General features: G+C 67.2%; 1 protein-coding gene across 17 annotated transcripts in view; it reads left to right on the plus strand.

The window, feature by feature from the left end:
- Nucleotides 1-25887, plus strand: part of PLEC (plectin) — a 62584-nt gene that overhangs the window by 24460 nt on the left and 12237 nt on the right. For 4 of the 17 annotated variants that reach the window (XM_056333089.1, XM_056333102.1, XM_056333088.1 and 1 more), the window contains 28 exons: nt 9713-9774; nt 11267-11356; nt 13442-13519; nt 13631-13723; nt 13966-14132; nt 15502-15617; nt 15742-15848; nt 15926-16045; nt 16656-16751; nt 17291-17418; nt 18284-18377; nt 18480-18634; nt 19011-19317; nt 19708-19785; nt 20427-20588; nt 21791-21895; nt 22153-22248; nt 22349-22474; nt 22858-23010; nt 23098-23252; nt 23360-23486; nt 23597-23780; nt 23912-24069; nt 24282-24460; nt 24674-24812; nt 24898-25254; nt 25367-25450; nt 25616-25720. In XM_056333089.1, the coding sequence (XP_056189064.1) occupies nt 9713-9774; nt 11267-11356; nt 13442-13519; nt 13631-13723; nt 13966-14132; nt 15502-15617; nt 15742-15848; nt 15926-16045; nt 16656-16751; nt 17291-17418; nt 18284-18377; nt 18480-18634; nt 19011-19317; nt 19708-19785; nt 20427-20588; nt 21791-21895; nt 22153-22248; nt 22349-22474; nt 22858-23010; nt 23098-23252; nt 23360-23486; nt 23597-23780; nt 23912-24069; nt 24282-24460; nt 24674-24812; nt 24898-25254; nt 25367-25450; nt 25616-25720 (3821 nt within the window). Of the gene's footprint in view, nt 1-1264; nt 1407-7334; nt 7513-9712; nt 9775-10782; nt 10798-11266; nt 11357-11747; nt 11784-13441; nt 13520-13630; nt 13724-13965; nt 14133-15501; nt 15618-15741; nt 15849-15925; nt 16046-16655; nt 16752-17290; nt 17419-18283; nt 18378-18479; nt 18635-19010; nt 19318-19707; nt 19786-20426; nt 20589-21790; nt 21896-22152; nt 22249-22348; nt 22475-22857; nt 23011-23097; nt 23253-23359; nt 23487-23596; nt 23781-23911; nt 24070-24281; nt 24461-24673; nt 24813-24897; nt 25255-25366; nt 25451-25615; nt 25721-25887 lie in introns of those variants that run through there. The other 13 variants (XM_056333100.1, XM_056333085.1, XM_056333092.1 and 10 more) reach the window with 8 other exon arrangements.

Here is a 25887-nt window from a genome sequence, read left to right on the forward strand (position 1 = left end):
GTGCCCCTTGCTGTGGCCTTGTCCGGCCAGTGGCGTGGTGGGGTGGAGGTTGCAGGGGGTGCTGCCGGGGAGGGGTGGATGCTGGAACAGGCAACGCAGGGGGGCAGAAACCGCTCCCCACCCACCCTGGCAGCAATGTGCATGGGCAGGGGGTCTGGAGGTGGGTGCTGCAGATCTTGGGGTGCCCTGTGGCTGCAGTAGTGGGGGGCATCCCAGGGGCTTGTGAGAGGCGGGGGAAAGTGTGGGCAGCTACCCTGCCTGCAGCGGTGGGGAGGAGGGGGCTGCTCCCCCGCCTTCCTGGGCAGAGGGGTGCAGGGAGGAGTGGGGGGAAGGGGGGTGTTGGGGTGCAGCAGGGGCAGGGGTGTGGAGGCTGGGTGCAGTGGGGAGAAGGGCATTGGGTGCTGCAGGCATGGGAAGGTTGCAGAGGGGAGGGGATGCCTGGGTGCAGGGGCAGTGGGTGCGGGGTTAGGGGTGCTGGGGTGCAGGGGAGGCAGTGCAGAAGGGAGGGGGTGTCGGGGTGCAAGGACACTGGATGCAGAGGAGGGGGTGCAGCATTGGGGTGTCAGGGTGCAGGGGCACTGTGTGCAGGGTTAGTGGTATTGGGGTGCAGGGCAGGGGGTGCTGCGTTAGGGTGTTGGTGTGCAGAGTTAGGTGTGCAGGATTAGAGGTGTTGGGTGCAGCGTTGGGGTGCCAGGCTGAGATGTTGGGGTGCAGGGGCACTAGTTGCAGGGTTGGGGTGCCAGGGCGCAGGGGCATTGGGTGCAGGGCTGGGGTGTCAGGGTGTAAGGTTAGGGGTGCAGGGTTAGAGGTGCTGGGGTGCTGGGATGCAGGGGCACTGGGCGCAGGGCTGGTGTGTTGGGGTGCAGGGTTAGAGATATTGAGGTGCAGAATTAGGAGTGCAGGGTTAGAGGTGTTGGTGTGCCAGGCTGGGGTGCCGGGGTGCAGGGACACTGGGTGCAGGGTTGGGTTGGGGTGCCGGGATGCAGGGTTAGAGGCGTTGGGGTGCAGGGTTGGGGTGCCGGGGTGCAGGGGCACTGGGTGCAGGGTTGGGGTGCCGGGGTGCAGAGCAGGGGTGCGCAGGAGAAGGGGGCCGGGGGCCGGCAGCGCGTTCGCAGCCTCCCCAGCGCAGGGGTGCCGCGGCCGGGTGCGGGGGTCCGTGCTGGGGCCGGGGGGGCCGGGCCGGGCGGAGCCGGGCCCGCCCTGGGGGCGGGCCGGGGCGGTGGCGCGGGGCGGGCCCTGCTCGTCCCCCCAGGTCCCCGTCCCCGTCCCGCCCGGTGCCGTCGGGTGCGGAGCGAGGATGGCGGGCAGCCCGGCGGGCCCCGGCCCCGGCCTCGGCGGGGGGTGGCTGAGCAGCGGCTCCGAGCCCGAGCGGCGGCGGTACCTGAGCGACCGGCTCTGCTGCGCCGGTGCGTGGGGCGGCTGAGGCAGCGGGAGCGGCGGCGCGGCCGGGCTGCGGGGGGGCGGGGCGGGGGGTGGTGGTGTCCGGGGCCGGGAGCCCCGTGGGGCCAGGACCTGCTGTCGGGGGGGCACCGCGGCCGCTGCGGGTCGAAGGGGACCTCCGAGCCCGGCGGGAGCCCCGGGACGGGGGGGGCGAGATGTGGGAAGGCGGGGGTGGCGGGACCTGGCTCGAGAGCCCCGCCCCCGAGAGCCCCGCCCCCGAGAGCCCCGCCCCCGAGAGCCCCGCCCTCGAGAGCCCCGCCCTCGAGAGCCCCGCCCTCGAGAGCCCCGCCCTCGAGAGCCCCGCGGCTGGACGGTGGGGGCCGGCTGGGGCCGGGACCGAGAGTGCCCGTGCGCTGCGGGGGGGCTGCGTGTGCCCGCGGGGGTGTGTGTGGGGGTGTGCCTGCATGTGTGTTTGTGCGTCCCACATGTGTGTGCATGCCTGCATGTGTGTGTGTGTATCCCGTATTTTTGTGTGTGCCTGCATGTGTGCCCGCGCCCCGCGTGTGTGTGCGTGCCTGCATGTGTATGTGTATCCTGCATTTGTGTGCCTGCATGTGTGCCCCTGCATGTGTGCCCATGCCCCATGTGTGTGTGCGTGCCTGCATGTGTGTGTGTGTATCCCGTATTTTTGTGTGTGCCTGCATGTGTGCCCATGCCCCACGTGTGTGTGCGTGCCTGCATGTGTGTGTATTCCACATTTATGTGTGTGTGTATCCTGCATGTGTGTGTGTGCCTGCATGTGTGTGTATCCTGCATGTGTGTGTGTGCCTGCATGTGTGTGTGCCCCGCATGTGTGTGTGCATGCCTGCATGTGTGTGTGTGTATCCTGCATTTGTGTGTGTGCCTGCATGTGTGCCCCTGCATGTGTGCCCTTGCCCCACATGTGTGTGCACGCCTGCATATGTGTGTGTATCCTGCATTTGTGTGTGTGTTTGCATGTGTGCCCCTGCATGTGTGTTTGTGTATCCCGCATTTGTGTGTGTGCACGCCTGCATGTGTGTGTGTGTATCCTGCATTTGTGTGTGTGCCTGCATGTGTGCCCCTGCATGTGTGCCCATGCCCCACGTGTGTGTGCGTACCTGCATTTGTGTGTGTGTACATCCTGCATTTGTGTGTGTCTGCATGTGTGCCCCTGCATGTGTGTGCCCTGCGTGTGTGTGTGCGCCTGCATATGTGTGTGTATATCCTGCATACGTGTGTGTGCATGCCTGCATGTGTGTGTGTGCATCCTACATTTGTGTGTGCCTGCATGTGTGCCCGTGCCCCATGTGCGTGTGTGCATGCCTGCATGTGTGTGTGTGCCTGCATGTGTGTGTGCATCCCATGTGTGTGTGGCCTGCATGCGTGTGTCTGCATCCCACATGTGTGTGTGCCTGCATGTGTGTATCATTCCTCGTGTGTACTCCCGCATGTGTGTTCTCTACGTGTTCTCCACATGTGTGCCCCTGCATGTGTGCTCATGCATGTGTATCATCCCTCATGTGCACCCCTACATCTGTGTGTTCCACTGCGTGTTTGTGCATCCTGCATGTGTGTTTGCATGCCTGCATGCGTGTGCCCCTGTGTGTGTGTGATGTGTGCCCTTGCATGCGTGTGCCCCCCACACGTGTGCCTGCATGCGTGTGTGCTCACCCTGTGTTGCGTGCCTGCCCATGTGTATGCTGGGGTCTGTGTCTGTCCCATGTGTGTGCCCTTGTGCATGTGTGCATGAGTGTGCGTGTGCACACATGTTTATGCCCCTCTGTGGGTGCGCACCCCGTGTGTGTGCTGGTGGACGTGTGCCCGTGGGTGTGCAGCCCCACGTGCGACGGTGTGCCAGCCTGTAGGTACGTGCACGTGTGTGTGCACTGGCACGCCTGGGCATGTGTCCATACATGTGGCTCTCCGTGCCCCCTCCACACACCGGGGGGGGTGTCCTGCAGTGGCATCTTGCCGGGCTGTGGTGACCCCACTCCCCAGCGCTGCCAGTGCGGACGCCCCGGCTGCTGTCAGTGCCTGTGGCTGCGCTGGTTCTGCCGCCCTGCCAGCACCGTCCTGCTGATATGAGGCACGAGTGTCACTGAAGGGTGACCCAGGCGCTGGCACCGAGCTACCAGTGCTGGGCACCTGCAGCCCTCGGCGCCCTGCCAGCATCCCCACGCGCGGCCATGGCACTCCTGGCAGGAGGGAGGCTGCTGGCGGGACCGGCTCGGTGCCCCCCACCCCTGGGTGCAGCTGGGTTCCTCCCGGGCCGGCGGCAGGAAGCACCCACGGCGTTATGCGACGCTTTCACTGCCTCATCATCGCGGTTGGGGTGCGACGCGGCATGGCGCGGAGCTCCTTCCCGCTGGCTGCCTGTGCCAAACGTGCAGGCGGCAGCGGGTGCAGGGCCCCAGGCCTGGCAGGGGCCTCTCGCCCTGGGCCGTGCTGGTAATCCCCCTGCGGCGCTGGGTGCCAGCAGCTGTCTGGTGGCAGCACCCATCTCCTGCCCGCAGGCAGCTGGCTCAGGCAGGCAGCGCCCGTTGCGGTGCGCAGGGCTGCCATGCCCTGGCACAGGGAGACGGCGCAGAGATCAGCTCGGTTGGACCACGTGTGCCGGTGCTTGGCGGGGTGCCCAGGTGCTCTCCTGCAGCCCCTCGCTGTCCCAGCACCTGCAGAGGCTGGTGCCAACCTGGAGGTGCCGGCGTGCTCTGGGGGCTGAAGGTTGGGGGGTCACCTGTGGTCTTGCTACTGGGATGGGCGGCGAGGGCAGCTGGCCCGGTGGGTGCCGCAGCCCCGGCTGGTGGGGAGATGCTGTGGGAAGGAGCTGGGCCGGCCTGGCTGGGTGCTGCACCCGCAGGGGCTCGGAGCTGAAGGTGAGGCAGCTCCTGCCTGTCTGGCCCGTCTGGGCAGCTGCCTGCGCCGGGAGCCCTGCCTGTCCCAAGGGCTGTGCCGGGCCTTTTGCTTCTTCAGATCTTCAAAGTGCCCGCGCCGCGCCGCCGCCTGCCATGTCTGCTCCCACGCTGCCTGCCGGCCTGCCTACCGGCCCCAGGTGCCTCCTGCCTGCGGTGGCAGCATGGAGAGGAGCCCGTGGCCCCGTGCCCAGCATGGTGGCTGCCAGGGACAGCTGCTGGGGTCCGGTGACTGAGGCAACTCGGCTCTGCCGGGAGCTGTGGCAGCCCTGGGGACACAGGTGGTGCCTGTGGGAAGCTGCGGGGCTGTCACCAGCTTGGGGCCGTGGGTGCCAGGGCCGCGGGGTGGTGTTGGGGGGACTGAGCTGGGGCAGGGGTGTCCATCCTGGTGCCTCATCCTGGGAAGCACTGGTTGTGCCGGGATGTGCTGGAGCTGGCGGTACCTCCTGTCCAGCCCTTGCTGGCAGGCTGCACTGCTTAGGTCTAGGTCCCCCACGGTGCTCTGCCAGCATCGCGCTGGTGTGGGCCATGGTGGGAGCAGTGCCGGTGGCTGCCAGGGTGCCCATCTGGGCCATGGCCCTTGGGGGTAACTGCTGCAGCAAGGGGGGCTCAGGGCCACACTGCCCTGATCCCTCCAGAGCCAGCACTGGTACGGCAGCAGTGTCTGTGCTGGTGGAGCAGGTCAGTGGCACATGTGAGCGTGGTGCCAGCCCCGGCCCTGCTGTGCCAGCACCTGGGCGCAGGTGGAGGAGTGTGAGGCACCGCTGGCTTGGCACGGTGCCACCCCAGTACTGCCACTGCCCCGGCCCCTCTCTTGCCCTGTGTCACCCCATTGGCAATGCCATCGCCCCTGTGCCAGTGCCCCTGTGCTGGCTGCGATGCGGCGAGCTGTAGCTCTGGTATGTCCCTGCCCCCTGACGTGCGCTGGCGTCAACTGTGCTCCCGTTGTGGTTCCACGGGCCAGATGTGCTCTGCGCCAGATGTGCTCTGGGTGGAAAATGTGCGTGTGGAGCCCGTTGCCGCCCGCATTCCTCAGCGGCCGCCCTGGCCCTGCCCCCGTGGGCAGCGGGCCGGCAAAGCGGTGCTGCCTGTACCGAGCTGCCTCCTCCCCGGCAGCGGGCAGCTTCTGCCAGGCCTGGCCACCCGCAGCCCCCTGCCACCCGGCTGCCCGAGGGTGGGGGTCGCAGACCCCCAGGCCACTCTCCCGGCGCTGCACAGTGGCTCCCCATACCGCCTGGCTCATGGCCCCACGCTCTGCCTCCCACAACCCAGCTGCTGGCCGCCGGCACGGCAAAGGCTGGGCAGGGCTGAGCCCCCCGCGGCACCCGCTGCCTGCGGAGGTGGGTGCCGGTGGGCACACCCCATGGCGCCGCTCACCGCGCCGGAGCCTGGGGCAGGGCGCGCCAGTCGGGCCATGAGTCATGGTGGGACGATGCGTCGTCCCCCTCCCCGTGTCCCTTGGACTCCATGCAAGGGTCAGGCTGCGCCTGCCGACGCCGGCGCTGGTGCTGGTGCTGTGTGTGCGGGATGTGGGCGCTGGCCTCTGCGTGGTGTCATGCCAAGCTGGCAGCGCTCAGGGTGCCTGCGGCTGCACTTTCCCTGCTGCCCGCACCCCTGTGCTGGGTGGTGACATGGGTGCTGCCACAGTCAGAGCTGCCAGCCCTGTGCCACCCCGAGGTCCCCGAGCTGTGGGGGGTGCAGGGCAGGGAGCTGAGCAGCTGTGGGCTCCCACCCTGTGCCAGACCCCCGCTTGTGGGTCCCCAGGGAGGGGCGTGTGGCCAGGCCAGGTCCTGCACGGTCCCAGCTGGGATGTTGCACCTGATGGGGCACAAATGCTGAATCCCCAAGGCTGGTGGTGTCACCGGGCAGCACGGCGTGTGCCCGATGGCTGTGTGGCATGAGATGCTCCGTGGTGCGTCCCTGGGCAGGGGGATTCCTCCTGGCATCCCACCCCAGCACTGCCGGTGCCCCCATCCCATGCGAGCACCCCGTGGACGCAGGGGTGGGGGACTCCTCGGAGTGCTGGGCTGGGAGCAGACCGGCTGGCGGGATGCGTGGGTCTGGCCGTGCTGGAGGCGGCACAGGAGCGCCCGGAATGCATCGCCGGGAGCGCTGGCTGGGGTGGAGAAGCCTGGCCTGGCTCCCCAAGCCGGCGTGGGTGTGGGGATGGCACCTCCCTGCCCGGGGGTCCTGCGGCCCTGGGGATTGGGAACCCGACCCCACTGGGAGGTGCACTGAGCCCCTCGAGTGTGGAACCTGGGGCCCAGGCTTGCAACCCTGGGGGTCCTGAGCCCCCAGGTTGTGGGGACCATGGGTCCTACAGCACCAGGGCATGGGGCTGGGGGGTCCAGAGGGCCCTGGACTTGGGAACTGAGGGGTGCCAGGGTCCCTGGAGATAGGGCCTGAGTGCTCTTGGGGGTCCCAGCAGGGGACTTGGGGACTGGGGAGCTGTGGCCCCTGAGCACGGGGATGGGGTGTCCTGAGGACCTTGAGCGGTGGGACAGGATGTCCTGAGCTTGTGAGCCTGGGGGTCCCGAGCCTCCTGGGCTTGGAAACCTGGGGGTCCCGAGGTCCCAGGGTGTGGGGACCAAGGGTCCTGCAGCTCCAGAGCATGGGGCTGGGGGTTTCTGAGTATGTTGGGGTTGCAGACCTGGGGGTCCTGAAGCTCTGGGGTATGGGGATTGGGGGGCCTTCAGCTCCAGGGCTTGGGTCTGGGGGTCACAAACCACCCAGGCTTGCAGACCTGGGGGTCCCGAGGCCCCAGGGTGTGAGGCTGGGGGTGTGCCGGCTCCCCGTGGTGCGCTGCGGGGACCCCCTGGGGGGTGCGTGGGGTCCCTGCCCCATCCCCATGGCCCCCGGGGCAGCTCCCGGGGCGCGGGGAGGAAACAGTTAAGCAGAGCCGTGGGCTCGGAGGTTTCCTGTGGGCAGGATTCGTGCCCGGGTGGGGAGGGAGGGAGGGGAACCCCAGTCTCCTCCCTGGGGCCGCCCCACACCTCGGCGGGAGGAGGCAGGGCAGGGACCCGGCTGGCAGCAGAGCCAGAGCGAACGGAGCCGTGTGGGTGCTCAGCGAGGCTGGCGGCAGCGGCCACCATGTCCCGGCAGCGGCTGCGCAGCCAGGAGGAGGGTCTGTCTGGGGGGCAGAGGACGGGCTCGGAGGACAACCTCTACCTGGCCGTGCTGAGGGCCTCCGAGGGCAAGAAAGGTAGTGGGACCCCGCGGTGGTGGGGATGGTGTGGGGGGCGGTGGCTGCCCTCCGTGGGACCACCCCGCCATCTCGCTGGTGTTGGATGCATCCTGCAGCACAGGGGGTTGGTGCCTGCACCCTGCACCAGAGTGGACCCCAGTGCTGGGGCGGTGTCCCCAGGCAGGCTGTGGGGCAGACCCCCACACTGGGGCGGTGTCCCCGGGCAAGCTATGGGGCAGACCCCCACGCTGGGGCGGTGTCCCCAGGCAGGCTGTGGGGCAGACCCCCACACTGGGGCGGTGTCCCCGGGCAAGCTATGGGGCAGACCCCCACGCTGGGGCGGTGTCCCCGGGCAAGCTATGGGGCAGACCCCCACACTGGGGCGGTGTCCCCGGGCAAGCTATGGGGCAGACCCCCACGCTAGGGTGGTGTCCCCGGGCAGGCTATGGGGCAGACCCCCACGCTAGGGTGGTGTCCCCGGGCAGGCTATGGGGCAGCACCGTGGGGTGCTTATGGGCCAGGACCAGCAGCCCCCCCACAGCTGGGCAGTGGGGGAAGTGGGGTCCTTGTGTCCCATGCTGGCACCTGTCCCCGTCCACGCCATGGCAGCACCAGGCGCTGCACTTCCTACCACGCCCTGCCCATCCTGCCTGCGGCCCAGCCACAGCCCGTCGCGCAGCCTGCCGCGGCATGGGTGCCGCCGGCTGGGGCTTGCCTGGGTGTCGAGGACTTCTCATGTGCGGGCCCTGCTGGGGTGAGCGGCGCGGGTGCGTTCCCCCCTCGGTGCACCCATGCCCGGTGAGCGTGCCCCACGCTTCCTTCCTTCCTCCTGCGCCGCTGCTGCTCACCAGCCCTTGCTTCCCTGCCCGTCACACCCCAGCCCTGCTGCCCAGCTGCCCGTGGGTCCCGCTGAGACGGGACCCCTGGTGTCCCCAGGTGCCGGTGTGCTTTCCCTGGGACGGGTGGGCGTGGGCCAGGCGCTGGCTGCAGGGTGCTGGGTGCTGCGTGGGCAGATCCCGGCACGCTCCAGCGGGGCAAGACATAGCATGCACCACCCTGGCCCTGCTGGATCGCCGCGGCGTGGGCAGGGAAGGTGTTGTGGAGGGGCGGCCATGGAGCTGGTGGCATCACCCCATGTGCCTAGGGTGTCGCCTCCTTCCACCAAACCCTCCGTGGCACTGGGCTGAGTTTGGCACTGGCAGGAATGGGGCGAGAAGAGTGGGCTGCTCCCCGTAGGGAGTGGTGATGGGTGGGATGGGTGCTCGTTAGTGGGATGCATGGGATGTGTGCTTGTTATCGGGGTTCGGGGCCACCCAGCTGTGGGCAGTGCCAGCCTGGGTGCCCAGCCTGCTGTGTCAGCTGTCTTCGTCCCCTAATGACAGGGCAGCGGGCAGGGAGTGCCCGTGAGTCACTGGCCCCGCAGCGCTGCCTGCTCGGGGCTCTGCCCGCAGCTGCCCACCAGAGCTGGAGGGAGAGTTGTCAGGGCCATCACCCTGGGACGGGGCCTGGGGGGTCCCTGTGGGTGCTCCAGCCCCAGGAGGAACCCCCAGGGACAGGACTGGCACCCCCCAGGCCTCTCCCCACCCCACGGAGCAGCATCTGTGCCCTGAGGCTGGTGCTGGGCAGGCGGCGCTGGGGCTGTGCCAGGGCAGACGCCCCGTGGGCTCATCGTGATCCCATACGTGTCTTGCTCGGGGAGGACGTGCCGTGCCTGGGGCTGCACCGGGGCAGACGCCCCGTGGGCTTCGTGTCCTGCTCGGGGTGAACATGCAGTGCTGGGGGCTCTGGGGGTGCAGACTACCCCTGGGCTTGTCCTGGTCCCGGACACATCCCACTGGGGCCGGCAGTCATCCCGTGCTCGTCCCTGTCCCGTACACATCGAACCTGGTCAGGACACATGGTGCCTGGGCAGCTCCCCTGGCTCCCAGCCGGGGTACAGGGTAGGGGGGCTCAGGGCAGGGCAGGGCTGGGCAACCCCCCCCTCCCCGCTACAGGCATTGCTCAGCCTGGCTGGGGCAGGGTGCAGGCACGCAGGAGCCGATCCACGTTAACTGTTTCCTTCCCCTCGCACGCACGCCCTGTGACTCACCGCGGCTCACCAGAGCGGTTGGCTCATCACTTCCTGCACCGGTGTGCCCGCCAGCCGTGCTGCCTGGCAGCACCGCCGCGCTGGGACCCCCTGTGCCCCCTGCTCACCCTGCCGTCTTCTCTCTTACAGATGAACGAGACCGGGTCCAGAAGAAAACTTTCACTAAATGGGTCAACAAGCACCTCATCAAGGTACGGGCACGCGCCGCCTCCCGCAGCCACTGGCCGTCCCGATGGAAAAGTCCCGGTGAGGCTGTGCCGGTGGCAGCACCCGGTCCCTGGCACTGGAGCATCCCCAACTGCGTCCCCCCCAGGGCACCGTGGGATGTGGGCAGTGGAGGCTCCTGGCAGCGGCTGTGCCAGCACAGCCTCTCCCGGCTGCCTGTGCTGGTGCTCCCGCTGCCTCGGCACCAGGCAGGCAGCAGTTGAGGCTGCTCAGTTGTATCTGTGATGGGCTCTGCAGGGGCCTGAGGGCAGCACCGGGGGTCTTTTCAGGCAGGAGCTGCCTGCCCTGCCTCCTGGCTTCCCCTGCCCAGTTATGCTGAGGGGCTGTGCCATCCTGTGCCCATGCCAGGGCATCTGGCCAGACTGGGAGCTGCCGGCCATGCCCTCCCACCCACGTCGGGAAGGCCATGCAGGCTCTGGGAGGGGATGGTGCTCTGGCCCCAGGCACGAGAGGACCTTTCGAGGACTTTGATGCCACAGAGCCTGGCAGCTCTGCTGGGCTCCCTGCCCGTTTCCCCTCTGCCCTGGCACCACCGTGACTTCCTTTAGGCACGGCAATGCCCGCACCCTTCCTGCCACCCCCGGGGTGGCCATGCCCACTGTGCTGCCTGCACTTGGCAGTGCCTGCCCCATGCCCTCCTGTCCTGTCCTACTCTCCCATCTCCAGCTGTCCTTCTCTCCCCACTCCTGCCCCATGCCGCGCTCCCAGCCGAACCCCACTGGGGCCCTGCCAGTGTGGGCAGAGCCCCAAGTCAGTGCCTGGCATGTGCCAAGACGTCTTCCTGGCCCCCGCGCGCAGACATGTCCCCACATGCCAGGCGCCCAACCCCGCGGCGTCGCTCCTGCGGCATCCGTGCTGCCGTGGGCTGCCACTGCCTGGGGCTGGTCCTGGCTGCCCCCTGCCCGCCACAGGGCTGTCTCCTCTTTGCTGGCTCCCCTAACATCTCTCTCTTCTCTCTGCCTCTCCCCGCACAGCACTGGCGAGCAGAGGTAGGTCTCTCCCTCCCTGGCTGCCTTCATCATGCTCTTTCTTTTCTCATGCCTTCCCCTCCCTGTGCCGGGGCTGGACCCCGTGGCTGCCGGCATGGTGGGCCGTGGGTACTACTCCCCCATGGTTGCTGTCGTGGTGGGCCATGGATCCAAACCACCATGGCTGCCAGCATTGGTGGGCAGTGGGTCCCCGCACATGGCATTGTGATGCCGGATCCAGCGTGGCTGCTGCTCCACGGGGGCATGGGGGAGAGCTGCTGGTGTGCACTGGCAGGGGGGACACAGGGCTGGGGGACTGGGCTGTGTTTGGGGATGTGTGTGGGCACCTGCTGTGCATGGGGGAGTCACTGGGCTCCCACCCTGGCTGCCCTGTTTTGGTGTTGGCTGGCGTGGGGCAGGGGGGCACTGGGGCTTTGCAGGGCTCAGCTGCCCGCCTGGTATCCCTGTAACACTGTCGCCATCCCCACAGGCGCAGCGTCACGTCAACGACCTCTATGAGGACCTGCGAGATGGACACAACCTCATCTCGCTGCTGGAGGTGCTCTCGGGGGACACGCTGGTAGGTGCTGCGCCGACCTTGCTGCTGCACCGCTGCCATCCTGCTCCCCCTGCGCCGGTTCTGCGTGCCGGCACCCCCGACTGCCATCCATCCCATCCTCTGCTTCCCGCATCTGCATCCCACTCCTTCTCCTGCTTGGGCTCTCCCCTGCCTTCGGTCCCATCCTGGCGAGCTGCCCGGCACCATGCTGGAGCACCCCGAGTCCCGCTGGTGCGGCCGCCCCTGCTCTGTCCTGCAGCCCCCCCCAGCCCCACCGCAGCCTCTAACGCCCGGACGTCTCTTTGCTTTGGTGAACTCTCTGCTTCTCTGCGCTGGGCTCCTGTCGGCGGCTCTGCCCTGACCGTCCCCCTCCGGCCTTTGCCTCCTTCCTCTCTTTGCTCTGGCCGGGCAGCCGAGGGAGCGCGACGTGATCAGGAACTTGCGGTTGGTGAGTGGTTCTGCCGTTTGCTCTCCGCATGGCCCCGCGTGGTGAGCGCCCGCCGCGGCAACTGGGAGACGCTCCGCCACCGTCCAGTGTGGCTGCACCGTCCCATCCCGGTGCGGGTGCGGAGGAGAAGCGCCGCCGCATGCTGTGCCGGGGGGAGGCGTGTTGGCACCCACGGGTGCTCCAGCAGCAGGGTCCACTGGGGCGGCTGAGGCCAAGTGTCAGCTGGGGCGGGTTTCCCCGGGCCAGGCCTGCAGTGGCGAGATAGGAGCGCAGCATCACTGGGAGCAGTGCTGCTGCGTTGGGACTTGCGGCAAGATGTGCCACATGACCCCTGTCTGGTTGGGGCTGCTGGAGGTCCCAGGGCACCTGGTGAGGGGGATGCCCCTGCGGCCGCTGACCCCCCCAGCTCCCCTGTTGGGGCCTGGCTGTGCCCCAACCAGCTGCATTTCCCCTGTGCCCCACACCTGTGGGGCAGAAGAGACCCTGGTCCATTGCTGAGCGGCAGACGGGGGACTCGGGGGGCTCCCTGGCCCTTCTGGCAGCCATTGCCAGGCACAGCCACTGCTGGTGAAGCATTTGGTTTCATCGCTGGGCCGGTGGCTGTGGGGGAGTCTGTCCAGGCAGGAGCTGCCCAGGGGACCCCAGCTGGGGACCCCTGGGGTGGGGAGGTTCCTGCTGGGTGAGTTGCCCAATGTGGTGGCACTTTGTCCCTGCCGTGGGTTGAAACTGGAGCGTGCTAGGGAGCTGCATGCTACCTCCAGCGCGGCCCCACTGTGGGCAGGATGGGCTGCGAGGATCTGGCGAGGGCAGGGTGAGCGGTGCTGCTGGGATGCCGTGGGCAGGGGTAGAACAGGGCTGGGCTGTGCCTGTGCTGTGGGGCCGGCACTGCTCTGTGGCCAGGGAAGCGCAGGCACAGGATCCGGTGGTGAGGCCAGCCGTGCTTGCCATTGTTCGGTCCGGCCGTGCTTCCTGCCCACGGCCCCGTGGGACGGGCAGAGGATTTCCTGACGGGTCCGTGCTGCCCGCTTCCACGTGCACTGCCTGGACAGGAGTGCAGGGCATGGTGGCACCTTGGCCGGGACCGGTTTGGTAGAGCTACCTTGGGCAGCAGCTGCAATGCCCGCCCGCGGTGGCAGGGGACACAGGCCCCAGTGCTGCACCCCCTGTGGCAGTGGGGTGCCTGATGCCTGCGCTCATCTTGCCTGTCCTGCCTGCACAGGCAGCTGCCGTGTTTCAGGCAGGGGCCGGTGCTCGGTGGGGTGTGACGGGAAGCAAGGGTGCTGTGGATGCTGCTCTCGCACCATGCCTGGTGCTTGGCTTCCCTTGACACGGCAGCTGGCGGCCCCGGCACTGTGTGGACAGCACGGCCCTGCTGGGGCTGGGGACAGTTTTGGCTGGACTGGCCCCAGCTGGCAGCTTTGTGAGGGGAGAGTCGGGAAATGTCCCCTCCCCGGCGGCAGCGTGGGGACAAAGTGCAGAGGGCGTGTGGCATCGGCATGTGTAGCATTGAGAGGGGCTGGGACAGTGCATGATGGGGACGCAGTGCTCGGTGCCAAGCATCCCTCGCATGCGTGGGGGAGCCAGGGTGGTGGGTTGGTGTCCTGGTGGGGCTGTGCCTGGTGAGGGCCGTGGCTCATCACCCCCCGCTCTCCCCACAGCCCCGGGAGAAGGGCAGGATGCGCTTCCACAAGCTGCAGAACGTGCAGATTGCCCTCAACTACCTGAAGCATCGCCAGGTGAGGGGGGGATGCGGGGCTGCCGGTCTGGTGGGACACCCCCCAGGGACCCCTGGGGCTGGGGCATGCTCCCTGCCCTCCCTACAGCTCCTGTGTGTCTTGGCCTCGCAGGTGAAGCTTGTCAACATCCGCAACGATGACATTGCTGATGGCAACCCCAAGCTGACACTGGGGCTCATCTGGACCATCATCCTCCACTTCCAGGTGAGCCCAGAGCCCTGGGGCCTGTCTCAGCTGCGTGCAGTGGTGGGACTGGGGGCAGTGGTGGTGGTGCTGGTGATGCTGGGAGGCTAGGGCTCTGCAGTGCTGGCGGGGGTTCCTGGTGCTGGTTTGGTCCCTGGAGCAGGGGCATCACCAGCACAGGCTGCGGTGGAGAAGGTGGCAGCCCCCATGGAGTGTGCGTGTGCATGATGGATGGGCCGGTGTAAACCTCCCTGTCCTGGCAGATCTCAGACATCCAGGTGACGGGGCAGTCAGAGGACATGACAGCCAAGGAGAAGCTGCTGCTCTGGTCCCAGCGGATGGTGGAGGACTACCAGGGCTTGCGCTGTGACAATTTCACCACGAGCTGGCGGGATGGGCGCCTCTTCAATGCCATCATCCACCGGCACAAGTAGGTAGAGCGGAGCCAGGTCTGCTTCTGGCTGCTGTGTGTTGGGTCAGCGTGCTGGGCTGTGCTGTACCCACAGTGGGCACAGAGCTCCTGTCTCCCCAGCAGGGACCCAGCACCGCCAGCCCTGTCCCCATGGTGCCGAGCCTCCCTTGGCACAACCATCCCCTGGCTTGGGCTGCCGGCTCTTGGGTGAGCCCAGGCTCCTGGCCGCTGTGGTGGGGACAGCAGCTCCGGTGCTGGCAGGATTTGGCTCCTTGCAGCAGCCAGCAGTGCAGGGTGATGCCACGCGCAGGGCAGGCGCGTGCTCACTGGGACCAGCTGCTGGCAGGGCCAGCTGCGCCAGTCCCGCTTTGGGGCGATGCAGGCACGTGCATCCGACAAGTCCCAGCCCATCAGCCTGTGCCAGCAGTGCCATGGCGGCACGGGGAGCCGCACAGCTCAGCTACCTTTCCATGCTCCCGCCCGACCTGCCGACCTGCTGCCTGTGCGGGCAGGTGGGTGCTGAGCTCCCCAGGCGGTGGGCGCTGTGCCCTCCGCAGCGTGCCGGGGCGCGGGCAGGCAGGCCCCCGTGGGCTCTGCCGGGGCCGCCACATGCCTTTGGGGAGCACAAGTACGTGCAGGCGTGCCGCGCGGGGTGGGAGGAGGCACCTGCGCTGTGCCGCACCACGCCACACCGCACTCGGCACCAAACTGCCGCCACAGCAGGAGCTCACCGACTGCTGCGCCAGGCTTGGTCCCGCCATGGAGCCGAGCGGGCGACATCGGGCTAGGAAGCAGCTGCGGCGGCACGGCACAGGGAGCTTGGCACGGGCTCTGCCGGGGGCGGAGGATGGGGTGGTGATGGTCTGCGAAGACGTCCCCGAGTGCCCGGTGGCCCCCGGCATCAGCGGCTCCTTCTACTCCATCCAGCGCAGCCTGCGCCTCAGGGAGCTGTAGGCATGGGGCTGGGGGCTGGGACCCCCAGTGGGCTGGGGGGGCGGGGGCTGCTGCCTGTGCCACAGGGACACTGCCTGTTCCGGGGCCCATGCTCGGGGCCATCAAGGTGTCCCTGGCTCCCACTGCCTGTGGGCAAGGGTGCTGGGGTCTCGCCAGCCGCCGGTGCCCCTGTGGCACGGTGCGCAGGGTGTGGGGTGACCCCTCAGGGGTGCAGGGGGCTCGACCCGCTGTCCCCAGGGGTTTTTTCAAACAACCGGCACCCATGCCTGCTGGAAACCTGTGCTGTGGGGCAGGGTGGGTGGAGGGCGCTGCCGGCAGCCCCGGCCCGGCTGTCTGCCATGTGTGGCAGGAGAGTGCCGTCAGTGTGGACCCTGCCCCAGCGGCAGTGGGGTCCCCAGCGGGACCTGTACAGACCAGTCCCTGCTGCCCGCAGGCCCATGCTGATCGACATGAACCGAGTGTACCGTCAGAGCAACCTGGAGAACCTGGACCAGGCGTTCACCGTGGCGGAGCGGGACCTGGGGGTGACGCGCCTGCTGGACCCCGAAGGTATGGGCTGGGGCACCCAGCTGCGAGGGTGTCACAGGGGGGTGTCACCTTCCCTGCAGAGCTCCCATCCTTCCCCAACCTGGGGTCACATCTCCCCCCACCTGACCGCCCTCCGTCTCTGCAGACGTGGATGTGCCACAGCCAGATGAGAAGTCCATCATCACCTACGTCTCCTCACTCTACGATGCCATGCCCCGCGTGCCCGAGGTGCAGGACGGCGTCAAGGCCAATGTGAGTCTGGGGGCCGGGGCGTGTCCACCTCCCCCTGTGGTGGGCACCCGGCCCCACGTGCCTCCCCCCCTGCCCAGGAGCTACAGCTGCGCTGGCAGGAGTACTATGAGGTGGTGACGATGCTGCTGCAGTGGATCCGTCAGCACACCGTCCTCTTTGAGGAGCGCCGCTTCCCCGCCAGCTATGAGGAGATTGAGGTGAGGGAGCTGGGACAGTGTTGGCAGGGGATGAAAGTCCCCCGTGAGCCATGCCGGTGCCCGGGGAGGTGCTTGGCAGTGGCTCAGTTGGCTGGTGGCCTGGCTGTGGGCTGGCTCATGCTGTGGCGAGTCCTCCCAGTGCGGCAACCCCGGGCCAGCACACACCCAGCCGTGCCGTGCTGCAAGCTCATGCTGGCCACTGGGAGAACACGGAGACCCAGCTGCAGCCATGGCAGTGCCCATCACTGAGCCTGCCACCAGCCCCAGCTGGGTCCACGCAGCCTGACCCTGGGGGATGTGAAGCAGAGGAGGGCTCGGTGCCAGTGCTGGTGCTGGTGCTGGCCAGGAGGTGCTGGGGCTGGGCAGCCGTGCCGTGGCAGAGCTGGGGAGCCCTGGGTGGGAGGGCCTCTCTGACTCACTCTTTCCAGGCTCTGTCTGAGTCACCAGTGGCAAACACCAGCTCCCCACCCGGTCCCTTCCTTCCCACTGGCCTCACATGCATGGAAAATAGGGGGGGGGGGGGGGCGCGGCGCAAGGGGGAAATGCCCAAAAGGGGGTCGTGACGCCTGGGGATCCGCACTGCCTACCTTAGCTGCCCCCCATTTGGCAGTTTCTCTGGCGTCAGTTCCTGAAGTTCAAGGAGACAGAGCTTCCAGCCAAGGAGGCCGACAAGAATCGCTCCAAGGCCATCTTCCAGTCCCTGGAGGTGAGCAGCACCCGGTGCCAGCCATGCCTGGGGGCCTGAGGGTCCTGGGGGGCTGGGGGCCCCAGGGGTCTGGGGTCCCAAGGGGCCAGGGTCCTGAGGGCTGGGGGGTCACAAGGAGTGGAGGTCCCAGGGGTCTGGGGTCCCAAGGGTGCTAGGGTCTGGAGGGGCCGAGGGTCCCAGAGAACCGGGGTTCTGGGGGGCTTGGGGTCCCAGGGGTCTCGGGTCCCAAGGGGTGAGGAGGGCCAGGGTCCTGAGGGTCTGGGAGTCCAAAGGGGCAAGTGTCATGGGATCTGGGCTCCTGGGGGTCCTGGCGTTAGTGGGGTCCCACAGCAGTCCTCAGCACGCTGCGCCACGTCCTGCTGGGGCAGAGGCCATCCCGTGCCTCTCCCACCTCCCGCAAAGCTTTGCCTCCAGCATGAAGCAGCGGAGACGTGGCACCCGCAGCTGGGGCTGCTCTGCCAGGCCCCCCTCCACCGGCTGCCTGGGGGGGCCGGGGCCGGTGGTCTGACCGTCCCGGGGGGGTGGGGGGTGGGGCTCAGGGCGCTGTGCAGTCCGGGCAGCTGAAGGTGCCCCCCGGGTACCACCCGCTGGACGTGGAGAAGGAATGGGGCAAGCTGCACGTGGCCGTCCTGGAGCGGGAGAAGCTGCTGCGGGCCGAGTTCGAGAGGCGAGTGCCGCGGGGGGGGATCGGTGCCGGGGGGGCTGAGCTGGGCTGGCACGCGCTCCCCGCCCCGCGCTGCCAAACCGCTGGGCTGGGCCGGGGTGGGGTGTCCCGGCCCCCCCGTCCCGTCCCGCCGGCGATGGAACCGCGGTGCGTGAGTCATTGCCCGGCTCCGGGAAGCTGGAGCAGCCGCTGGCCCCGAGCGAGGCGCCGCACGGCAGCCGGGCGCTGCTGCCTCTGCCACCAGCTGGGTCTGCCCTGTCCCCCCGGGGGCTCGCACGGCAGCAGGGGACACCAGGCCTCGCCGGGGCAGCAGCGCGGGCAGGGAGCGGGGCTGGAGCTGGCAGCGCAGGCAGGAGTGGGCAGTGGGCGGGCAGGCAGGGTGGGGCTGGAGCGCTGCCTGTGGGCGGGAGCGGGATGGGATGGGAGGGGGGGCGGGGCTGGGAGCGGGATGGGATGGGATGGGATGGGATGGGATGGGATGGGATGGGGAGCGGGCTGGGCTGGGGAGGGACGGGGAGCAGGCTAGGATGAGGAGTGGGATAGGGAGCCAGGACAGGGCTCCTGGCCCAGAGAGGGATGAGATCCCAGTCTGCAGGGGCGGGATCAGAGTGGAGCTGGCACAGAGTCCCTACTGGATGTGCAGGGATGGATCCATGCTGTGTGGGGTTTGGATCTGTGCTATGCAGGGACAGGATCTGTGCCATGAATGTACAGCATCTGTGCTGGCACAGAGTCCTTGCTGGGTGTGCAGGGATGGATCTGTGCCATGCAGGGATGGGATGGGTGCCCCACAGGGCAGGACCTGTGCTGTGCACGGGTGGGATTGATGCCCGTGTGCTGACCCCAGCCCCGCCATCTCCCCACGCAGGCTGGAGCGGCTGCAGCGCATCGTCAGCAAGCTGCAGATGGAGTCAGGGCTCTGCGAGGAGCAGCTCAACCAGGCTGACACCCTGCTTCAGTCGGTGAGAGGCGGCTCCGGCTGCGGGAGTGCAGGGGGGGTGCTGAGTGGTGCATGGGGTGCTGACCGTGCCCTGACTGTGCCCCTGACCATGCCCTGTCCCCAGGACATCCGACTGCTGAATGCGGGGAAGCCACCGCAGAAGGCAGCTGAGATCGAGCGGGACCTGGACAAGGCAGACGCCATGATCCGGCTGCTCTTCAACGATGTGCAGACCCTCAAGGACGGCCGGCACCCGCAGGGGGAACAGATGTACCGCAGGTATGGCCACATGGGGTTTGGTGCCTCATGCAGTGTGCCCGACGCAGGGCACCCTGGCACTTGCCTGGCTGCAGGAACAGCCCACGACCTCTACCCACCATGTCCCCCTTGCCCTCCATGTTCCCTGTGACTCCCATGTCCCCCATGTCCTCTTTGCTGCTCACGTCCTCTGAGCCCTCCATGTTCCCCTTGTCCTCCACGTCCCTTGTGCCCCCAGTGTGCCCTGTGCTCCCCAACGTCCTCTATGCCTCCATGTCCTCTGAGCCCTCCATGTCCTCCCTGTCCCCTGTGTCCTCTGAGTCCTCCATGTCACCTGTGGCCCCCGTGCCCCCTTTGCTCCCTGTCCCCCCCGTGCTGATGTGCCGCCTGCCCACAGGGTGTACCGCCTGCACGAGCGCCTGGTGGCCATCCGCACCGAGTACAACTTGCGACTCAAGTCAGGTGCGCCAGCTGCAGCAGTGTCAGTGCCACTGGGGCAGCGGCCACGGCAGGAGCTGGATGAGGCCACGCTGCGGTACCTCCAGGACCTGCTGGCCTGGGTGGAGGAGAACCAGCGGCGGCTGGCAGCGGCTGAGTGGGGCGTCGACCTGCCCACTGTGGAGTCCCACCTGGGCAGCCACCGCGGCCTCCACCACTCCATCGAGGAGTTCCGTGCCAAGATTGAGCGGGCACGGGCTGATGAGGTGAGCCACCCCCCATGGCCCCTGCTCCTGGGGGTCCCCCAGGCACTGTGGCTGCCACTGCCCACTCTGGAGCTCCTCTGTGCCCTGGGGTGCCCAGGTCAGGCAGGGGCTACATGCCGCTGCCCTTCTGGCACCCCTCCTGCCCCAGGACTGGCTCCTCCGCTGCCCACGCGCTGCCCCATACCCAGCCCCTGTGGGTGGGGGGACATGGCAATGGGAGTGGGCGCTGCTACCTCCGGTACCCTGCGGAGCCCCACACGGCTCTGGATGCTGCTGCGGTGCTCCTGGCGTTAGCATTCCTTCCTGGTCCCTACCTTTGCGGGGGTGGGGTGCTACCATCCCCAGGAGGTGGGTCGGGAGGACCCCCAGCTCACAGCACATTTCCCCCAGGCACAGCTCTCCCCTGGCCCCCGTAACGCCTACCAGGAGTGTCTGGGCAAGCTGGACCTGCAGTACGGCAAGCTGCTGGTGAGTGCCCAGGTGGGGGGCGACAGGAGCAGGTGCAGGACATGCGAGAGACCTGTGGGGAAAGAATGTGGGGGGAGATGTGTGGGGAGGAGGATGTGGGTAGATGTGTGGGGAGGAGGATGCAGGGGGGAGATGTGTGGGGAGGATGCAGGGGGGAGATGTGTGGGGAGGAGGATGCAGGGGGGAGATGTGTGGGGAGGAGGATGCAGGGGGGAGATGTGTGGGGAGGAGGATGCAGGGGGGAGATGTGTGGGGAGGAGGATGCAGGGGGGAGATGTGTGGGGAGGAGGATGCAGGGGGGAGATGTGTGGGGAGGAGGATGCAGGGGGGAGATGTGTGGGGAGGAGGATGCAGGGGGGAGATGTGTGGGGAGGAGGATGCAGGGGGGAGATGTGTGGGGAGGAGGATGCAGGGGGGAGATGTGTGGGGAGGAGGATGCAGGGGGGAGATGTGTGGGGAGGAGGATGCAGGGGGGAGATGTGTGGGGAGGAGGATGCAGGGGGGAGATGTGTGGAGAGGAGGATGCAGGGGGGAGATGTGTGGAGAGGAGGATGCAAGGGGGAGATGTGTGGGGAGGAAGATGTTGAAGGAGACGTGGGAAGGAGGATGTGGACACAGCCCATCCCTGCGTCCGTCCCCAGAACTCCTCCAAGTCCCGGCTGCGGCACCTGGAGAGCCTGCATGGCTTTGTCAGCGCTGCCACCAAGGAGCTGATGTGGCTGAACGAGAAGGAGGAGGAGGAGGTGAACTTTGACTGGAGTGACCACAACCCCAACATGACGGCCAAGAAGGAGAACTACTCGGTATGGAGAGAGCCTGGGGAGTGCGTGTCCTGTGTGGTACCTGTCCCTGCACACAGACATCCTGCATGGTCCCCATCCCTGCGCACGGCCATCATGCCTGCTCCTTGTCCCTATGCACGGCTGTCCTGCACAGTCTCTGTCCCTGCATGTGGCCATCCTGCACGGTCCCTGTCCCCCTAGCCTGGTGGTGACAGATTTTCAGAGGTGCTCCCTGCATGCTGTGGCAGAGGATGCTCTTTGGCTGCTGCACAGCCCTGCCGTGCCACGCTGCTGCTTGCGAGGCTCTTATCTCCTCCTCCTCCTAACTCTGCTTTCGAGGCTCTTATCTCCTCCTGCCAGCTCTGCTTCTTCAGCTCCCTGATCCCTATCGCTACCGAATCTGTGCTCTGCATCGCTCAGCACCCTCAGTCCCTTAACCCTGCCTCTGCCATGGCTGCTGCTGCTGCACTTGCACTGCCACTGATGGTCACACGGCCCCGCAGCTGCATTTGGAGTGTTGCAAACCTCTGCACGCCTGTCCCGCCCAGCAGTTTCTGAGCACCCCTTGTGTCCCCCCTGCGAGCACCCTGCAGTCCCCATATCCCATCCCTGAGCACCCCCAGCCCCCATGTCCCCACCTCTGAGCACCCCCAGCACCCACGTCCTTACACTGAGCATCCCCAGCCCCCACATCCCATCCCCGAGCACTCCCAGCCCCTGTGTCTGCACCCAAGTACCCATGTCCCGTCCTCGAGCACCTCCAGACCCCTGTCCCCACTCTGAGCACCCCTAGCCCCTGTGTCTCCCCCTGAGCACACCCAGCACCCATGTCACATTCCTGAGCACCCCCAGCCCCCATATCCCATCCCTGAGCACCCCCAGCACCCATGTCCTCCCCCGCCCGATCACCCCCAGCCTCTGTGTTTCCCCCACAAGCACCCCCAGCCCTGTCCCTCATCCCCCCTGATCCTGTCCCCCCACACCCTATCTCTGCCCTGCCCCATGCCTGCCAGCCCCGCGCCCCCCACCCCAGCAGGCTCCTCTGATGGGTGCTGGACCCACCCACACTGCCCTGGTCATCCTCCTCCTGCTGGTCCCCAGCAGTTTTCTGGGGTGGGGGCAGGAAGGTGCCTGCACCCCAGGCACATGCAGACGCAGACACGCACACACACGTGTGTGCTGGCGCTGCGGGGGTGGGCACTCACCCCCACCCCCACCCCCAGGGGTTGATGCGGGAGCTGGAGCTGCGGGAGCGCAGAATCAAAGAGCTGCAGAGCACCGGGGACCGGCTGCTGCGGGAGGAGCACCCAGGCAGGCAGACCCTGGAGGTGAGGGGCAGCGGGGGGAGCACTGGTGTGGGGCACAGGGTGTAGAGCACTGTGGGTCACTGCTGTGGGGTGCAGCGTGGCTCATTGGTGTAGGATGTGGAGTGCTGTGGGGCACAGCCTGTGGGGTGGTGGGCAGTGCACGGGGGGTGCTGTGGCAGTGCAAGCAGCTGCCTGGGCTGGGTGGGGGCTGGCAGCGGGCAGAAGCAGCGATGCTGGTGCTGATGTGGGCAGGGCAGGGTGACACATCCCTGTTTCAGGCGTTCCAGGCAGCCCTGCAGACCCAGTGGAGCTGGATGCTCCAGCTCTGCTGCTGCATTGAAGCCCACCTGAAGGAGAACAGTGCATACTTCCAGGTAGGGGGGCAGGGAGGGAAGGGGGGTGGGCAGGAAGGGCCCTCCCCGGCCCCACTGCCCATGGGCACCCACCCCTGCTGACTCCTCCACCTCCCTCCAGTTCTTCGCCGAGGTGAAGGAGGCTGAGGAGTTCCTGAGGAAGATGCAGGAGAACATGAAGAAGAAATACTCGTGTGACCGCAGCATCACGGTCACGCGCCTGGAGGACCTACTGCAGGACTGCATGGTGAGGGACCCCCACCTGCCCCACAGAAGCCCCTGGGGTGTCCCCCAATGCCTGAGCCCCACTGCAGCCCCGGGGTGACCCCCCAGTGTGTGAGCCCCACTGCAGCCCCAGGAGTGACCCCCAGCGCTGCAGTGACCGCTACACACCCATGCAGACCCTGTTGCAGGAGTGACCCCCTCCACCCTCCCCTCCAGTGCTCCCCCAGTAATCCTCTTCCCCCTTGCAGACCCCACTGCAGTGACCCCCCTCCACACCCTGGGACCCCTGTGGGGTTGGGCAACCTCCCACCCCCACCCTGCCACCAGCTCCCCACCCCCCCCAGCTGTGGGGCCCAGTGTGGAGGGGAGCACCCCAGTGTGCCCCTGACCCCGCTGCACCTGCAGGAGCAGAAGGACCAGCTGGCCGAGTATGAGGGGCATCTGGCCGGGCTGGCCCGCCGCGCCAAGACCATTGTCCAGCTGAAGCCCCGCAGCCCCAGCACGCCCCTCCAGGGCCGCCCGCCCATCCAGGCTGTCTGTGACTACAAGCAAATGGAGGTGCGAGGAGAAACGGGGAGCAGTGGGGGGGTGGGGGGGCTGCGCGGAGACACCTCACCATGGGCTCATGCCGCTCTGGCCCTGCAGATCACGGTGCACAAGAACGATGAGTGCGCCCTGCTCAGTAATGCCCAGCCCTACAAGTGGAAGGTGCTGAGTGCCGCTGGCAGCGAGGCCATCGTTCCCTCCGTCTGCTTCCTTGTGCCACCCCCCAACAAGGAGGCACTGGATGCCGTACACAGGTGAGCGCCAGCTGACCCACCAGTGGCCCCACCTTGGCTCCCTGCCCTACCATGGAGTCCCCGCCACTCTACTCACTTGCCCCCTACCTCACACCATGTCTCCCCAGGCTGGAGACGACCCACCAGCACCTCCTCGTGCTCTGGCACCAGCTACACTTGGACATGAGGAGCCTCCTCTCCTGGCAGTACCTTATCCGTGACATCCAGCAGATCCAGTCCTGGTCCCACCTGACGGTGAGTCCCTGGTCCCGATGCCAGCATGGGGCAGTGCCAAGCCCAGCACAGGATCCCTGGAAGTCCTGCTCAGGCAGCGAGGGCTAAAGGTACCCTTTGTCCCCCTCCAGTTCCGCACGATGCAGGTGGAGGAGTGCCGGCAGGTCCTACGCAGCCTGGAGACCCACTACCAGCAGTTCCTGCGGGACAGCCAGGACTCACAGAGCTTCCAGCCTGACGACCGGCTGCAGGTGGAGCGCGAGTACAATGCCTGCACCCAGAAGTACGAGCTTCTGCTGCGCAGCCAGGAGAAAGGTGAGCCCCCTCCTCCCTGCCATGGACTGCTCTGTCACCCCATTCTCTCAGGGGTGTCCCCTCCATTCCTGGGGATGCAGATGGCACAAAGGGAGTGGGAAGGTGCTAAGCTGTCCCCGGTGCACCCACAGGAGAGCAGGATGAGTCCCTCTGCAAGAGCTACATCTCCCACCTGAAGGACATCCGTCTGCAGCTGGAGAGCTGCGAGACCCGCACCATCCACAAGATCCGCCTGCCCCTCGACAAGGACCCGGTCAAGGAATGCGCCCAACGCATCACCGAGCAGCAGGTACGTGTGTGCAGGTGTGCAGCGCATGTGGATGGGGACCTTGGCACCCAGGACGGGGATGGTTCTCCTCTGCTCTGCTCCTCTGCTGGGGTTGGGGGTGACTGGGGGGGCCTTGCAGCCCAGGTCCTGGCTGGCAGGATGTGGTCTTTGACATGGTGTGACGTGGGAGATCAGCCACAAGCAGGGAGTGTGGGACCCTTCTCTTTCCACAGCAAATCCACCTGGAGCTGGAGGGCATCAAGAAGAACCTGGACAAGGTCAGTGAGAAGACAGAGAAGGTGCTGGCCCAGCCAGAGCAGGCCAGCTCAGCCCCCGTCTTGCGTTCAGAGCTGGAAATCACCCTGCAGAAGATGGACCAGGTGTATAGCCTCTCCAGCATCTACCTGGAGAAGTGAGTGCCCAGTCCCTGTGCGGCTCCTTGGTCATCCTGGGCTGGGGAAAATGATCATCAGCTGGGATGAGCCTGCTCTGGCTAGGGGTGGGCTGATGAGGTCTGGAGGAAGCTGGCTGTGCCAGCGTGTCCTTCCCTTCCTGTGAGCTCGTGGCCGTGTGCCAACTGATGCTGCTGCTCAACGCTGGCTGAGCCCATCTTCTCTCTCTGCAGGCTGAAGACCATCAACCTGGTGATCCGCAGCACTCAGGGGGCGGAGGAGCTGGTCAAGAAGTATGAGGACCAGCTGAAGGATGTGCAGACCGTGCCAGCTGACCTCAGAGAGCTGGAGGCCAGCAAGGCTGAGCTGAAGGTAGTGGCTGGGGCAGCACCGTGCCCAGTGGGGGGGAGTTGGTGGGGGCTGGGGCCAGGGCTGACCTGTTCTCGCTTTGCTGCAGCGGCTGCGCACGCAGGCGGAGGGGCACCAGCCCTTCTTCAGCACGCTGGAAACTGACCTGAGCAAGGCCAAGGATGTCAACGAACGGATGGTCAGGGGCCACAGCGAGCGTGACGTGGACCTGGACCGCTACCGAGAAAGAGTCCAGCAGCTGCTGGAGCGCTGGCAAGCTGTCCTCACCCAAACAGACCTGCGCCAGCGTGAGCTGGACCAGCTGGGACGCCAGCTGCGGTACTACCGCGAGAGCTGTGATGGGCTGCTCCAGTGGATCCAGGATGCAAAGCAGCGGCAGGAGAAAATCCAGGCAGTGCCCATCACCGACAGCAAGACTGTGCGGGAGCAGCTGCTGCAGGAGAAGGTACCGCGCACAGCGGGGCGAGTGGGGCTGGCTTGACTAGTGATCGTGGCTGTCCCTGGCTGCAGCAGGGTGGCCACGGGGTGCCTGAGCTCACCCCAGTGTCTTTGCCCAGAAACTCCTGGAGGAGTGTGACCGCAACAAGGAGAAGGTGGAGGAATGTCAGCGCTATGCCAAGCAGTACATCGATGCCATCAAGGTGTGCCTGCCAGCTGCGCGTGCCCTCTCTGGGCTGCCTTTCCCTGGGGTGCCGGGGCAGATGTGGGGCTGGGGAGTGGCAGCCTAGTGCCGGGCAGCCCTGAAGGGCCTAGGGGGGCTCGCCAGGGAGGCTGGCCGGCATGCTGAGGACCTCTCTCCCCGGCAGGATTATGAGCTGCAGCTGGTGAGCTTCAAGGCACAAGTGGAGCCAATGGCCTCTCCAGCCAAGAAGCCCAAAGTGCAGTCTGCATCCGACAGCATCATCCAGGAGGTGAGGGGGGGACCTTCCACGCCCGTGCCTGGGGTGCCTGCTTCCCCAGGAGCAGAGGGCTGCAGCCCTTTGCTGGAGGGGTGGGCACAATGGGGGGCTGGCGCAGAGGCTTGTCTCCATCTGGCCCCTTCACCGTTGGAGTGCCAGGCAGCTGGGTTGGGGTGTGC

Source organism: Falco biarmicus, chromosome 3, assembly GCF_023638135.1.
Source record: "Falco biarmicus isolate bFalBia1 chromosome 3, bFalBia1.pri, whole genome shotgun sequence".
NCBI classification, from domain to species: Eukaryota; Metazoa; Chordata; class Aves; order Falconiformes; family Falconidae; genus Falco; species Falco biarmicus.